Source organism: Erinaceus europaeus, chromosome 4 (genome assembly GCF_950295315.1).
Source record: "Erinaceus europaeus chromosome 4, mEriEur2.1, whole genome shotgun sequence".
Taxonomy (NCBI): domain Eukaryota; kingdom Metazoa; phylum Chordata; class Mammalia; order Eulipotyphla; family Erinaceidae; genus Erinaceus; species Erinaceus europaeus.
Window position 1 is genome coordinate 52,572,038 of NC_080165.1, and position 17,653 is coordinate 52,589,690.

General features: G+C 37.0%; 1 protein-coding gene across 1 annotated transcript; it reads right to left on the minus strand.

The window, feature by feature from the left end:
• Positions 1-12,995: 12,995 nt before the first annotated feature.
• LOC103127575 (olfactory receptor 2W1-like) lies at positions 12,996-13,958 on the minus strand. Its single transcript, XM_007538473.2, has one exon. It carries the CDS (start codon positions 13,956-13,958, stop codon positions 12,996-12,998), a length of 963 nt encoding a protein of 320 aa, XP_007538535.2.
• Between the last annotated feature and the right edge of the window lie 3,695 nt (positions 13,959-17,653).

A 17,653-nucleotide genomic window follows, 5' to 3' on the forward strand; every position in this document is an offset into this window, starting at 1 on the left:
ACTTCTTCAATGCACAAATCCTAGAATGAAGAGAGTAGGATGCTTGGTAAAGCAAAATGATGAAGATGGGCAGGAGGAGGAAACAAAGGAAAAGAAGGAAGTAGAGAAAAGGAAGATGGTGGAGGAAAACTTTGTCAAAAGACGATCAAAATAATTCAATAAAACACAAAACTAAGACAAGGATGAGAATTTATGTTAGTAATTAAAAAAGTTAATATATAGATTGCTATTAAGTCATCTGGCATTTGTGGGTTCTTTCACAGTGATCATTTTAGCACTTTTCTTTCTCTCTTTCTTTCTCTTCTTTCTCTCTCTCTCTCTTTCTTCCTTTCTTTCTCTCTTTCTTTCTTTCTACCTTCCTTCTTTTCTTTCTTTCTTTTTTTCCAAAGCACTGCTCAGCTCTGGCTTATGGTGGTACGGGAATTGAACCTGGGACTTTGAGCCTCAGGCATGAGAGTCTCTTTGCATAACTGTTATGCTATCTACCCCTGCCCATCTTATTTTTTTTCTAGATGACTCAGACATTTAATTCATTCATTAATCTTCTTTTTTTTTTTTCATAAGCATTATTAGCTTTGATTTATGGTAGTGTTGGGATTGAACCTACCATGCCAAAACCTGAAACGCTAATCTGTTTGCATAATCACTTTGCAATCTCCCAGGCCCAGGAGTTCATTCTTAAACTCAAAGCTGAATTTTCTGATGTGTGAATTTGGACTTTTTGATATACGTTTAGTTCTTATATTAACCCTTTGATTCTCTATGAAGTCTCTATGAAGTTCGTTAATCTGAAAGACTGAATATATCCCTTTCTGTGATCAACCATAAGATATAATTACATAGCTAGTATTAGAATGGGGAAGAATGCCCCCCCCTTTTTTGTAACATACTACCCTTTACTTTTTTTAAAAAACTTTTATTATCTTGATTTATTTATTAAATAGAGATAGTCAGAAATTGAGAAGGAAAGGAGAGACACCTGTAGCACTGCTTCACTACTTGCAAAGCATTCTCCCTTCAGGTGGGGACCGGGAGCTCAAACCTGGGTCCTTGACCATTTTAACGTGTGCTTGACCAGATGCGCCATCACTTGATCCTCCTTCCTTTTTGTATGTCAGCAAATATAAACTTGAACCCCCACGTTGCCACAAGGGAGATGTAGCAGTATTCCCTGGCAACTTTATCTCTGACATCTCCAATTCCTAATATCACCCAACCATACCCTATAATCTTACAGCTTTGTAAACCACTATTAATCACAAATAAAAAATGGCTTGATGAAAATAATAATGGCTACAAGATTATAAGTGAATAGTTCCACACCACATTCACCATCAAATCTCTGTGCCTATCCCCCACCCAATGATAACCACTATAGTTCTCACAAAATCTTTGAGATAGCTCAACTAATATATAATTTCTGCAAATTCATGAATTTCAATTCTCTATACAATAAATCTTAAATGTAATGTTCTAACTGCTCAAGATGTTCTCAAAGTATCTGTACAAGGCTTCATTGTCATCTCAAAAAATTACCTTTAACTAGTTGAGCACTAGCCTTTTCTCAATGTTAAATTTATTTCCATCTAATGTCCTTGAAACATTTGACCTTGTTTTCTGAATTTGTTCTCACTCTGCAGTGTCTGACTCATTCTCTGAGCCTCTTAAATATTTTTTAACTATAAAAGGACTCTCTGAATTTATAATCTCTTTCTTTGATATATTATATAATGTTATGAATATTAACCAAGGGCTAGGAGCTGATTAGTACAGGATTTTTTGTTTTTGTGTCTGTAAGTTATTTTTCTATGTGTTTAGTTAAGTCACCACATTTCCCAGTTTAGCAGTAACCATGACAATAAAACGACTTCAGGTAGGTGAAATCAATAAATGAATAATAAATTTAAGATACCCACATAGAGTGACAAAAGGTTTCAGAAGAGTAGAAAATATTCTACACAGCACATTACAGCTTATCATAACTGGCAAAACTTTTAACAACTGAGCAGATTTTCAATACTCACTTTCAGAGAATTTGTTATTACTGAGCATAAAATGATAACTTACTACTGTTGAAAACCTAGATAGACTTTGGAAGGTTTCTATGGGATGGGCAGTGATGCACCTGGTTGAGCGTACATCTTACAGTGTGCAAGGACCTGGGTTCTAGCCCTGGTCCCCACCTACAGGGTGAAAACAGTCAGAGAAGCAGTGCTACATGCTCTCTGTTTCTCTCTTTGCTTCTCTATGTCCCCTTCTCTCTTGATTTCTATCTCTATCTGTTATATGAATAAACAGATAAATAAATTAATAAAACTATAAAAAAAGGATGCTGGCCTGGAAAGATAGCATAATGGTTATGCAAAATACTCTCCTGCCTGAGGCTCAGAGCTTGGAGGTTCAGTGCTCTGCATCATCATAAGCCAGAGCTGAGCAAGCCTCCTGTCTGTCTGCCTTTGTCTCTCTCTCTCCTCATTAACATAAAAATTAATAAAAACTTTTAAAAAAGATAGTAAAATTAAATTTATACAGCTTCCCCCCAAATGAAAAGTTACTAAGAATTATGTGATAAAAAACAATTTAACATGAAGACTTCAGTTCTCTTTCTGTTGATATAGTATATAGTTCCTGTGGTGGTAGTGGAGTATTATAACACATAGTTTGAACAGAGGTTATATCTTGGCACTAAAACATATACAGTCATGCAAGTCAACATTTCCTCAATTAAAAGTTGTTCTTTTTGTTTGCAATATCATTTTATGTATGTTTCATAAATACTATAAAAAATCTTTAAATTTTTTCCCCATTAATGTTTTACATTCCACAGTAAATACAATAGTTTATACATGCATAATATTTCTCAGTTTTCCAACAATATAACCCCCACTAGGTCCTCTGTCATCCTTTTCCAGGACCTGTACTCTCCCAATACTATCAAAATTAATTCAAACTGTGATCATGATTTAAAAGTAGATTCACTAGGAAAACTGACTACACAAAGGGGGTGGGCAACCAGTTTGAAATGTTATTTGCTCATCAAGATAAAGTACTCAAGAAGAATCTTGTTTTGAACCTGAGTTCTGTCATATAATAAACTGGATAAGAAAAAAATATCTGAAATGTAAGTTGTCACAACGGTTGAAAGTTTTAGTATCTGGTTAGAGGCATAAATTATCCTTATTTATTTTTCCAGACACATTGATTTAACATAATTAAATAACATTGTATCTAACTTGTGAAAAAGAAACTGCTTGAGTTAGAGTGTGAAACAAAATGAATTGTTCTAAAATACATCAATAACATACTGTAATTTTGTTAGCTATTTTAATTGCTATTATAACCTCCGAAGATTAATTCAGGGGAGAAAACAAAATCCCCTTCTGCCTACTCAAAACTCATCATAGGAAAACAAATGATTTTTCACTTATACTGTGAGATTTAGAAATGAATCCAAGTATTTGAGTCCTTATTTCCACAGTCTTCATGAGCAATTTACTTTCAATCTATCTACATGCTTCCTTTTAATTATGCTGAATTAAGATGTCTGACAACAGAAATCAAGAACTTGCTTCTCATGAGAATAAAGGAGAATTTCTCCACAATGATTTACAGTATTTATTCCAAAAGTTCTGAAAACAATCCAGGAGAATCACTCCACAGAGATCTCACATTTTTAAATCTCTCTCTCTCTCTCTCTTTTACCAAGCACTGCTCAGCTCTGGTTTATGGTAGTGCGGGGACTGAATCTAGGATTTTGGAGTCTCAGGTCTGTTTGCATAACCACTATGCTCTTTACCCCCGCTGTTTTCAAATATCGCCCTCAAATTGACTCATCAATTGTTTCTAAGAGATATAAAAATTAACTTTACTGTGATTCAGAGAGAATTCCCTTTTTGTTCTTGACCAGTGTGGAGCCCACATAGTGGAGAAGAGAATCTACTTTTGCATCTGCTTTCCAAAACTGCAGCACGTTCAGCTTTGCCTGCAGTACCGCTGAGAATTCTGCTTTGCCCAGACTGTGCTAAAGTAGAGATTCTGAAGAGGACTCCTCCTTCTTGAACACGTGACTTCAGTTAAGGAAATCAAACTTGTCACAGATTTGTGCTGTTTGTTCTGACTTTAAATTAACCTGCAAAAGAGTCTTGATCATGAGAAACACTAATAAGGAAATCAAATCCTAAATAAGAACTGAAGTAAATATTCCAGTGTTGCCTAAAGCTGAGGTCATAAAGATTTTCTAAACTATGTATACCAATTAATTGCCATAGAGTACAATGTTATAGAGAAGGCCAGTAAATAAAACCATTGGAGAGTTAGACTATCTCCTGATATTTCAGTGAGAAAAATTTAATAGATATAAACTTTCTCAGTGTAAAGAATAGTTGTAGCACAGAGAAATAAAACAATGTATTTCCAGGACAATTTTTCTAGCTAATAAGTAAATCATAAAGAACATTGCTCTTCAATAACATGCATTTGCAATAATAAGATTATATCATGTATTAACTCTATAACATTATCTTGCCATCAATATTGCATATTGACTTTGAAGTAAATTCCCTCTGAGTAGATATCAATTAAGTGATCTAACTGAAGTAGGTAACAATGATAATCAAGTTTGAAAGTATTATCGTGAAAGAGAAGATGTGTATTCTCCAAAGCCCTAAACACTAAATTATCATAAGATTTCTAATTTTATTCAGTTTGATTGTCTTTTATTTTTTGAAGAAGCTGTTGCTTTTTTTCCAGGCCTATTGCTGGGCACTACGAATCCACTGTTCCTGGAGACTATTTTTTTCCTCTTTTGTTGCCCTGTTTATTGTTGTTGTTGTTATTATTGCTGTCGTAGTTATTGGATAGGATGAAGAGAGATCGATAGTGGAGGGGAAGGTAGACAAACACCAGCAGACGTGCTTCACTGCTTGTGAAGCGACGCCTTTGCAGGTGGGGAGCGGTGGGCTGGAACTGGGGTTCTTACATTGGTCCTTGAGCTTCACTCCATGTGCACTAACCCGCTGCACTACTCTTGATAATCATAATAGTTAATTCAAGTACCTCACTATCTATGACAGTTTCATTCTTGTCTTGGAGGTCACTATTTAAAGCACAGATAGATCCTGAATCTAGTATGTGTTATGATGATTTTTATGAATTGGTTTATGATCACAATCATAAGAGCTCCCATTAAATTCCTTTAACAAAATATATAAGCACAGTTTGTTTCATGAAATGCATCATTTATGAGTAAGTAAACAAATTTAACCACTTCCTCTCTATGGTAATAATCATTATATTTGTCATCTATGACAAAGTGTAGTATGGTATAAATGAAGCTATAGTTCCTGGACTGAAATCCTGATAATCCTGGTTATTTTTTAAATTTTTTAAAATCTGTTATTGGATAGAGACAGAGATAAATTGAGAGAGAGGGGGGAGATAGGAAGAGAGACACAGAGACGCCTGCAGACCTTCTTCACCACCTGTGAAGACTCCCCTGCAGGTGGGGAGCCGGTGGCTCTAACCAGGATCTGAATCGGTCTTGTGCTTTGCGCCACGTGCACTTAATCCGCTGGCTACAGCCCGACTCCCTGATAATTCTGGTTATTAGCTGTGTGAATGGGAAAATTTCTTAACTTGTTGGTGCCTCAGATTTCTTACCTATTTATAATAGGTGGATAGTAATAATGTATACTTCAAAGGCTTAGTATAAGAACTAAATAGATTTAACATGCTAAAATATTAGAATATTAGTTGACACTGATTTAGTATTCAAAAAGTATTGGTCATTATTACCACAGTCAATTCAGGGGATCTATATGGTGTCAACATTCTTTTTTTTTTTTTTTTTTAAGACAGAGGCAGAGAGAGTGAGGGAGAGAGAGAGAGTAAGATACCACAGCATTGAAACTCCCTTCAAAGCTTCATGAGTAGTGAAGCAGGGATGCAGGTGTCTCTCCATATCTCTCCCTCTCTTTCTCCCCTCCTTTTTTTTTATTACAGAAGCTGGAACTCCCATTTTCTACATCTCATAAAGAATTTTGGTTCATATCCTCAGAGGGGGTGATATATTAGGGGAAGATAACTGAAGGGTTCTGAACCTCAATTCCATCAGGGCCCAGAGAAAGAAGAGGAAAAAAGGAAGACATTTGGAGTAGCAATAGGTGTAGGTGTAACTTAGAAAGGAAGAGAAGGCAAAGCCATAGAAAAAAATGTATACATATATATAGTCAGATAGTCATAGAAATAATAGTCAACCCTTATCTGTGATCTTGGGAGAACCACTGCAGTTTCCAAAGAAAGGAATGGGGACACAGAACTCTAGTGGTGGGAATGGTGTGGAATTGTACCCCTATTATCTCGTAATTTTGTAAATCAATATTAAATCACCAATTTAAAATAAAGGGTGGGGGTAGATAGTATAATGGTTATGCAAAAAGATTCTCATTCCTGAGGCTCCAAAATCCTAGGTTCAATCCCCCGCACCACTATGAACCAGAGCTGAACAGTGCTTTATTTAAAAAAAAATAAAAAGAAAAATAAATAAAAAGGGGCTAGGTGATGATGCCCCTGGTTGAGCACACATGTTACAATGTGCAAGGACTTGGGTTCAAGCCCTCAGTCCCTACCTGCTGAAGGACAGTTTCAGGAATGGTGAAGAAGTGCTGCAGGTCTCTCTCTCTCTCTCTCTCTCTCTTCCTATATCCCCCCTCCTCTTGATTTCTGGGTGTCTCTATCAAATAAAGATAATTAAAAAATTAAAGAATAAATTAAAAATAAAAAATAATTTTTGTCCATTATCTCACATTCTTTTTCTTCCTTCTTCCCTTCTTCTCCCTTCCATTTCTCCCTCTGTCCCTTCCTCCCTTCCTTCCTTCCTTCCTTCCTTCCTTCCTTCCTTCCTTCCTTCCTTCTTTCCTTCCTTCCTTCTCCTCTTTTCCTTCTCTCTCTTTCTCTACCTGGGACTATACCAGTCTGAACGTACTTTTTTAGATAGAGAGACACCGTGGCACAGAAACTTCCATAGAATGCTTATGTGGTATACTGGGGGCTCTAACTTGGGTTGGGTGTATAGCAATGTAGGCTCACTTGTAGGTGAGCTGTTTCACTGTCTACTTTCCTAAGGGGAGTTAGGTAGAGGGCTCCAACTGTGTGATGGCACAAAAATTTTTGGTCATAGGTTTAGTGAGTTGTGTACACACACATATGTCTAGGTGTAAAGCTCCTAGAGTTTTATATTATAAATCAATGTGAAATAATAAAAATAAAGATATTAAAAAAATACTGAAGTGTGAGTCATGCAGCAGATAAAGATATCCATAGTTGCCACTTTATTTTAGCAAAATACTAAGTTTCTTAGGCAACTGTGTCAGAAGAAACAAGTTATAAGTGAACTAGAAGAAGCATGTTGCCATTCGGATTCATATTCCTTACAATAATGAAGTATGACTTCTTATATTCTTTCATTCTAGGGGAAATTAAAAAATTTTCTTGGGATTTTCCACCATCTCTCAAGTGGTATTGATTGACCGCTAAGTAAAATAATCATTAAAATTTATTACCTTAGGGCACCAAAGTAAAAATCCTGGGGTGAGGGTGAGGGTGAGGGTGGACATTTGGCTTCCCAGGGTGGCGGGAGGGAGGTGGGTGGGATGGGATATAGTTTTTTTGGTGGTAGGACTGGTGTTTATGTATCCTCCTATTAATTTGTAGTCATATAAGTCACTATTTAATTAATATGAGAAGGGAAAAATTAATGGTATGTCTCAAAATTTTTAAAGCACAGACTGAATCTTTTTAATACATAGGTTGAGTCTTTGATATGTTGATTCTGTAAAAAGCCTAGACCAGGGAGAACAGATGCAACCAGTGGCACAGATATATACAAGATGTTGGGTATTGTACAGCAAATCCTAACAAAGGGACTTTTCAAAGTTAACCCAATTACCAAATAATGTGATGATAACAATAACTATCTATTGTCTTCTTGAACCCTAAGACAGCAGGAATCTCACATTTACACTAGATAGCCTATGTTTTACCCAGTCCTGGAACCTTAGGGTGGGGCCCACTTTCCTGCATGCTTCTCTCAATTTATAACAAATAATATTGCATCCGCCGATCCCAACCTAATCAACGCAACGAGTACCACCTCAGCATGATTCACTTCAGATTGTTTCCAGAGACTTCAGGTGTGGAATGACAACCCTTCAGCTTCATTCCTCGGATGAGACCTTTCCTTTCATAGTATTCTCTAATTCCATTCCAGGCAGTTCACTTCCTAACAAAGTTCCAAAACCTAGATATAGACCAGGTCCCATGAGATAGAGCATATGTTCACATATATCCATAAACTAGGGCAAAAGTACACAATAGTCTGAAAGCAAAAGCACAAAAGTCTGCGGTGAGTACCCCCCAACACTTCAACTGCACTATTCCAACCTTTAGTTCCATAATTGCTCAACAATTTGTTTGGCTTTGTATGTTAACTCTCTTTTCAGCCACCAGGTTCCAGATGCTAGCATGATGCTAACCAGGCTTCCCTGGACAGATGACCCCACCAATGTGTCCTGGAGCTCCGCTTCCCCAGAGACCCACCCTACTAGGGAAAGAGAGAGGCAGACTGGGAGTATGGGCCGACCAGTCAACGTCCATGGTCAGCGGGGAAGCAATTACAGAAGCCAGACCTTCCACCTTCTGCAACCCTCAATGACCTTGGGTCCATACTCCCAGAGGGACAGAGAATGGGAAAACTATGGAGGGGTATGGAGATCTGGTGGTGGGAATTGTGTGGAGTTGTACCCCTTCTATCCTATGGTTGCTGTTAATGCTTCCTTTTTTAAAATAAATAAATAAAAAAGATTTATTACTTAACCACAGCTATTTTCAGATTCAGTGAATTTCTTTAGCACCCAGTAAGCTGCAACCACACATTCTTTGATGAGGTATGAACAAAATTTTAGTGAAGAAGCCCCACATTCATTTTGTCCTTCTTTTGGGTTTTGTTTTTAATATTTTATTTATTATTAATTTTGGATACAGACAGAGAAACTGAGAGGGAAGGGATAGATAGGGATAGATAGTAGATAGAGAGAGATAGAGAGAGAAAACAATAACAGCAACACTGCTCCACCACTCAGGTAACAATACACCCCCCCCCCCCGTAGGAGGGGACCAGGGGCTTGGCTCAACCAGGTGTGCCACCACCTGCTCCCCCCAAGTTTGTCTTAGTTACACTTTAGAATTTCTCTACATCCTCATTCTGTTTTTTAAGTATATTTATTTACCTATTGTCCTTTTTGTCACCCTTGCTGTTTTTCACTGTTGTTGTAGTTATTATTATTACTGTTGTTGTTATTGAAGTCATCATTGTTAGATAGGACAGAGAGAAATGGAAGACAGAGAGGGGGAGAGAAAGATAGACACCTGCAGACCTGCCTCACCACTTGTGAAGTGACTCCCCTGCAGGTGGGGAGCCGGGGGCTTGAACCAGGATCCTTACGTTGGTCGTTGTGCTTTGTACCATCTGCGCTTAACCCGCTGCACTACCACCCAGCTCTTGCCTCATTCTTTTTTTATAATTCAATCATTTTATTAAACTTACTGTCTCAGCAGCCCCAATAGCCAAAACAGTCCTGAGAAAGATCACTGTAATTGGAAGCATCAACTTCCTAATTTCAGACTATTTTACAAAGTCATGTTAACTGAAAAAGTATGGCAGACACATACATAAATAGGAGATATTAAAAAGCTCAGAATTAAACCTCCACATATGTATAGTGCATTTCTGTTTGGGTAATAATGCCCTCTGCTCTGCAGGGTTTTTTAAATTTGCTATCATCCCACTTTTATTTTTGCTTCTGTTTTCCTTCCTGTTGGACTTGAATCTTCAGAGTCATTTCTGAAGCATAGGTCATGAAGTGTTCTGCCATTTTCTCTCCTGTGTACTTAGTAGTTTCTGGCCTGATGTTCACGTCTTTGATCCATTTGGAGTTGACTTTTGTGCATGGTGATATGTGGTGGTCCAGTTTCACTCATCTGCATGTTTCAACCCAAGTTTCCCAGCACTACTTATTGAAGATTCTCCTTTCTCCATTTAATGTTTTGGGCTCCCTTATTAAAAATTAGTTGTCTGTAGGGTAGGTTGGGGCTTATTTCTAGACTTCAGTCCTCTTCCACTGGTCTGTACATCTGTTTTGGTCCCAATACCAGGAGTTTTTGATTATAGTAACTTTGTAGTATAATTTGAGGTTAGAAAATGTAATGCTGCCAATGTTGTTCTTTTTTCTCCCTCAAGACTGCTTTGGCAATTATCAGTATTTTCTGGTTTCAGTTAATGTTTTATAGCTTTTGTGTTATACCGTTATAGAAATTTGATGGGATCTTGATAGGGATCAGCTATATCTGTCCATGGCTCTGTATAGATAGATAACACATATATATATATAGTGATTTGGACACTATTAGTTCTTCTCATCCATGAATACAGTATGTCTTTCCATTTATTTTATTATTTTATTTTATTTTATTTTATTTTTCCTCCAGGGTTATTGGTGGGGTCGGTGCCGCCCTATGAATCCACTGCTCCTGAAGGCTATTTTTTTCTCCTTTTGTTGCCCTTGTTGTTTATCATTGTTGTTATTCTTACTACTGTCGTTGTTGGATAGGACAGAGAGAAATAAAGAGAGGAGGGGAAGACAGAGGGGAAGAGAAACATAGTCACCTGCAGAATTGCTTCACTGCTTGTGAGGTGACCCCTCTGCAGGGGGCTTGAACTGTGATCCTTGCTCCGGTCCTTGCTCTGTGCACCATGTGTGCTTAACCAGCTGCACTACTGCCTGGCCCCCTATCTTTCCATTTCTTTGTATCTCTTTCTTTCCTTGAATATTGACTTAGTTACACACACACACACACACACACACACACACACACACACACACACACACTCCTTTATCAAAAAGTATAGATTTACTTAGAAAAGTGACTCACTAAAAGCAGAGTGTAGGCTTGATCTCAGTTGTCACATGGATATAATTTCTTATCTTCTTGTCATAGTTGTCTGCTACCTTCCAGCAGCATTAATTTCAGTCTTCCTCTACTATTAACACCACCACATCTTCAGTCCTCTCTCAATTCCATCCTGTCTCCCCTCATAGACCTTGGTTTTTCCTCTAATAGGCTATACCAGGGTCAAGTTAGTGCTTAACTGTTACTGATTATCAGAGAAATGCAAATAAGATCAATAATGAGGTACCACTTCATACCAAGAGTCTCATACATAAGAAGGACAGATAAGGCTCAGGCAGTGGCACACCTTGTGCACATATTACAGTGCTCAGGGATCTGGCTTCAAGCCCTTGGTCCCCACAAGAGTGTTGAAGTAGGGCTGGAGGTGTTTCTCTGTCTCTCTCTATCTTTTCCTCTCTTCTCAATGTATTTCTGTCTCAAATAAATAAATAAATAAAAGAGAAAACGAAGAGGTTAATTTTAACATCTTTTTAAAATTTAAGATGAGAAATATTAAGAGATTTTTTGTTCTTCGGTGAATTTGAGATTCAAAGTGTGGTCTTCTGAGTCCTATTATTTGTTTACTATTTTTTCCAGTTACTCTTCTATCACATTTAGTGGTTTATAAATTTATAGAGGCTACATAGACAGAAGTTGGAAAACAAGATCAGAAGGTGAAAACACTAAGCAGAACTTGGGCTGAAGTTAGTATATTGCACCATAGGGAAAGACACTGGGGTGGGGAGTGGGGAGGGTTCAGATCCTGGAACATGATGGCAGAGGAGGACCTAGTGGGGTTCAATTTTTATGTGGAAAGCTGGGAAATGTTATGCATGTAAAGACTATTGTGATTTGCTTTCAACTGTAATCCATTAAAATTTTATAGAGGATAAAATATTATATAGATTATAATTATGAAATAGTGGAATTATCAGAGAAATGTATTAGCTCATATGAAATATTAAGGTTTATTCAAAGTCATGTTTTTCCCATAAAAGTTAACTGTTTTACAATGATAAACTGAAATATAAAGATTTATTAATTAGTTCCCTTTACACAAAAATTTACAAATACACATATTACAAAATACATGATTTCACATATCTCTTCAAATACCTAAGTAATATCAAACTACTAATGTCAAGATGAGATGATCATAGAATAAACAAAAATGTTACATGAGTAAATAATGAGTAAAGCAATGGATAAAACACAAATGTCACTTAAAAATTTTATTATCTTTATTTATTTGTTGGATAAAGATAGCCAGAAATCAAGAGGGCTGGGGAGATAGAGAGGGAGAGAGACACCTGCAGCCCTGCATCACCACTTGTGAAGTTTCCCCCATGCAGGTGGGGGCCAGGGCCTTGAACCTGGGTCCTTGTGCACTATAACATGTGCACTTAACCAGGTATACCACCACCCAGCCCCACAATTGTCACTTTTAAAAACACCTTCGTATTTCATTATTCTATGCAGAAGTACTAGGATAAATAACAAAGAACTTATACCCAAAATATGAAATCAAATTCCACTGAATGATGAGTAAATTGCTTCTAGTGGTGTTAGTGACAAATCCTGTCATGTCAAATACAAATGAATGTCTGAACTCAACTATCATTAAACCCCCCTTAAACTTCTTATATTAACTGATTACTATGGTATAGAGAATGATTACCTCTATACAAACCAGAAAACTCAGAAAATACATTTAATTGCCATATCCACTCTGTTACTTTTTAAAAAATATTTACTTATTTTCTTTTATTGCCCTTGTTTTATTGTTGTAGTTATTGTTGTTGTCGTTGTTGGAGAGGACAGAGAGAAATAGAGAGAGGAGGGCAAGACAGAGAGGGAGAGAGAAAGATAGACACCTGCAGACCTGCTTCACAGGTTGTGAAGCGACTCCCCTGCTGGTGGGGAGCTCAGGGTGCTTTGCGCCCCCTGCGCTTAACTGCTGCGCTACTGCCCAACTCCCTCTGTTATTTTTTCTATGGATTCCAGTTTCTTCTTGATCTTGTAGATTTATAGTTAGCTTGAAACAACTTCCTCAGTGCATTCTTCATATCCTTATTCCTTAAGGTGTAAATGAGAGGGTTGAGACTTGGAGTGATAATAGTGTAAAAGAGAGTGAGGAATTTGCCTTGATCTTTGGAGGCACTATTACCTGGTCGCAGGTACATGTAGATAATGGTCCCATAGAAGATGGCCACCACAGTGAGATGGGAACCACAGGTATTCATTGCTTTCCGTTGGCCTGCTTTTGACTTCATTCTCAATACAGCATTAGCAATGTAGCCATAAGATATCAGGATAAGGATGAGAGGTGTAATGACAAGAACAATGCCCAAGGCAAAAACAGACATTTCAACTGTTGTGGTGTCCACACAAGCTATCTTGACCATAGCTGGCAACTCACACAAAAAGTGATCCAGAACATTGTTTCCACATCGAGGCAAGTTCAGTGTGAGTGTACATAATAATACAGAATTGGCTAAACTAATGCTCCAGACCATGATAACCATCTTGTGACATAGATGTGAGTTCATGATCACCAAGTAATGCAAGGGCTTACAGATTGCGGTAAAACGATCATAAGACATAACAGCAAGGAGAAGACACTCACTGCAACCCAGCCACATATAAATATAGAGTTGAACTATACAGCCCACATAGCTGATGGTCTTCTCAGGTCCCCACAAGTTAACCAACATCTGAGGGACGATGCTGGTTGTGAAGCACAGATCGAGGAAAGATAGATTCCGGAGGAAGAAATACATTGGTGTGTGGAGCTGGGAATCCAGGAGGGATGCAAGAATGATGGCAGTGTTTCCCACCAATGTAATTAAGTAGAATATGGTGACAACTCCTGACAGGACTATCTCAAGTTTGGGATGATCAGAGAAACCAAGCAGAATAAAGCCATGTAGAGAAGTATCATTGTTTTGGTACATACTTCTTCAATGCACAAATTCTTGAATGAAAGGAGTCGGATTATGAGGTAAAGAGAATGAAGCCAAGGAAAATAAAGAGGTAGACGAAAGGAAGTCTGAGAATTGTGTTAACAGATTAAATAATCTAATAAAATACAAGAAAACGTTAGGGTGAGAATTTATATATATGGTTAAAAAGTTAATAAATATATAGATTGCTCCTAAGTAATCTAGCATTTGTTGTAGATTTTTTCACAGTAATAAGATAATGTCTCATTTTTATTTTGTCTAGGTGAACTTGGGGAGCTCATTCTTCCTCTTTTTTTTCTAGTCCTGATTTATGGTAGTATTGAGGATTAAACCTCAAACTGTAAATTCTGTTTGCTATAACCGTTAAGCTATCACCCAGCCCTAAGAGGTCATTCTTAAATTCAAGACTGAATTTTCTGATGTGAAAATTTGGATGTTTGAGATACACTTGGTTTTTATATTACATTAAGCATTTTATTATCTGTGAAGCCCATTAGTGGCAAATTGAACACATCCCTTTGTATGATCAGCCATAAGATATAATTATACAGCTTGTGCTGGAATGAGGAAGGATGTCCTTCTTTTTCTGTAGCTTAGCAAATATTACCTTGAATCCCAGTTTGCCAATGCAGGAGATGTGGCAGTAGTCCTTGGCAACTTTATTTCTCTCATTCTCAGTTTTTTAAATCTTTTAACGTTATCTAACATCACCCAACCATACCCTGTAATCTTACTATCTTTTAAACCACTATTAGTTACAAATAAAAAGTGCTGGGGCCAGGTGGTGGCACACCTGGTTAAGCAGTCGCATTAGGGTGTGCAAGGACCCAGGTTCAAGCCCCTGATCCCCACCTGCAGGAGGGAAAGCCTCACGAGTGGTGAAGCAGGGCTGCAGGTGTCTCTCTGTCTCTCTCCCTCTCTATCACCCCCTCCCCTCTCAAATTCTCTCTGTCTCTATCCAATAATAAATAAATAAAAATATTTTAAAAAATTGCTTGATGAAAATAATAATGGTTACAAGATTATAATATCTATATCACATCTACCATCAAACTTCTGTGCCCACTCCCCACCCCATGATAACAACCATAGTTCTCACAAAATCTGTGAGACAGCTGAATATATATTGCAAATTCTTGAGTTTCAATTCTCTAGACAATAAATCTTCAATGAAATATTCCAGTTGTTTAAAATATTATCAAAATATCTGTCCAAGGCCTCGTTGTCTTCTCTCAGAATTCACCCAAACTTATTGAGCCTTTTCTCAATTTGATAGTTAAATTCATTTCCATCTAATGTCCTTGGAATACTTTATCTTGTTTTCTGGATTTATTTTAACTCTCCAACCAATATCTGATTCATTCTCTTAGCCTTTAAAAAAAAAATATATATATGTTTTCTACCTCCAGGGTTACTGCCGGATCTGGGTGCCTGCACTATGCTCCTGTGGCCATGTTATTTATTTATTTATTTATTTATTTATTTATTTATTTATTTATTTTATTAGGACAGAGAAAAATTGAGAGGGTAGGGGAAGATAGAGAGGGAGAGAGAAAGATAAACAGCTGCAGACCTGCTTCACCACCTGTGAAGTGACCCCCCTCCTGCAGGTGGGGAGTCAGGGGCTCAAACTGGGTTAAATATTTTTGATTATAAAGGGATTCTATGATTTTATAATCTCTTTGTTTAATATCTTACATAATGTTATGAATATTAACCAAGGGTTAGGAGCTTTTTAGTACAGGCTCTAGGCTCTTTTATTATTGTGTATGCAAATGATTTATCTTTGTGATCCAGGCAACTCATCATAGTTCCTGGCTCTGTGAAATAGTGACAAAAAACATCTTAGTTTGAGGAAAACATGAGATGGTAGTATATGTAAGGGGCTTAGAACAAGTATCAGTGATTATTAGTTACTACAAATCTTGTAAGAAGACATATAGCAATGTTCCATTTAAATATTTTTAAATATTTATTTATTCCCTTTTGTTGTCCTTGTTTCTTTTATTGCTGTACTTACTATTGTTGTCGTCGTTGTTAGGACAGAGAGAAATGGAGAGAGGAGGGGAAGACAGAGAGGGGGAGAGAAAGATAGACACCTGCAGACCTGCTTCACTGCTTGTGAAGTGACCTCCCTGCAGGTGGGGAGCCAGGGGCTCCAACCGGGATCCTTAGGCCAGTTCTTGTGCTTTGCACCACCTGCGCTTAACCCGCTGCGCTACCACCTGACTTCCCCTATATAAATATTTTTTATAATTCCATAGTTGTCTATAAAGTTTAAGAATACAGAAATAATGTTTCTTGCTCTTCACTTGAATCCTACCACATAAAATATTTCATATATATGTAATGCATGTTGACTTGGAATATATACATTTGCATACTTTAAAAAATATTTGTTTTATTTATTTACTCCCTTTTGTTGCCCTTATTGTTTTATTGTTGTAGTTATTATTGTTGTCATTGTTGTTGGATAGGACAGGTTCAAGCTCCTGCTCCTTAACTGCAGGGGGAAGCCTTGCAAGCTGCTAAGTAGGCCTGCAGGTATCTATTTCTCTCTCTCTCTCTCCCCCTCTCCTTCGCTCTCTCTCTTTCCTCCCCCCTCAGTTTCTCTCAGTTCTATCCAATAAAATGGAAAAAAGTGGTCATTAGGAGAAGTGGATTTGTAGTGCCAGCATTGAACCCCAGCAATAACCCTGGAGGTAAAATAATAATAATAATAACAACAACAATAATAATAATGTGAAACAAAATAAATACTTCTAAAATTAAGTCAATAGCATGCTATAATTTATTTAACTATTTTATTGTCATTATAACTTCCAAAGATTAATTTAAGAAGAAAAAAATTACTCTTTTGCTTACTCAAAACCCACCATAGGAAAATGGTTTTTCATATATACTATGAGATTTAGAAATGAATCAAAATATTTGAGTCCTCCCTATTTCCACAGTCTTCATAAGTAATATATTTTATTTTCAGTCTAATCACTTGCTTCCTTTAATTATGCTGAATTAAGATATGTGACAACAGAAACCAAGAACTTGCTTCATATGAGAATAAATCAATCGTTCCTTTTATGCTATAGACAAACAGAGAATTTCTCCACTTGACTTATGGTATTTATTTACTCCAAGAGTTCTGAAATCAAGCCAGGAGAGTCAGTCCACAGAGGTCTTATGTTTTTTAAACATCTCCCTCAAATTATATTATCTATTGTTTCTAAGAGATATTAAAAATGACTTTACTGTGATCCAGAGAGAATTCCCTTTTTGTTCTTCTTGACCAGTGTGGAGCCTGTATAGTGGAGAAGAGAGTCTAGTCTTGCATCTACTTCCCCAAATTGCAGCACGTTCATGTTTGCCTGCAGTACCACTGAGAATTCTGCTTTGTCCAGACTGTGCTAAAGTAGAGACTCTGAAGAGAACTCCTCCTTCTTAAACACGTGACTTCAATTAAGGGAATACATGCTTATCATAGACTTGTTACCAATTGAAAATAACCTGCAAATAAGTCTTGATCAAGAGACTTAAAAAAGCAGTCATGAATTCAGAGTAAGAGTTAATAAATTTTCAATTGCTGTTCAGAAACTGAGTTCAAAGATTTTCTAATCTATTTGAACTAAATTAATTTGATATCCATAGAGTAAAATGTCATGGAGGGAGAGAGTTGGAGATGAGTCATA

What these genes read in the sequence shown, in the direction of transcription:
- LOC103127575 (XM_007538473.2), bottom strand. Translation starts at nt 13,958, where the DNA reads ATGTACCAAAACAATGATACTTCTCTACATGGCTTTATTCTGCTTGGT.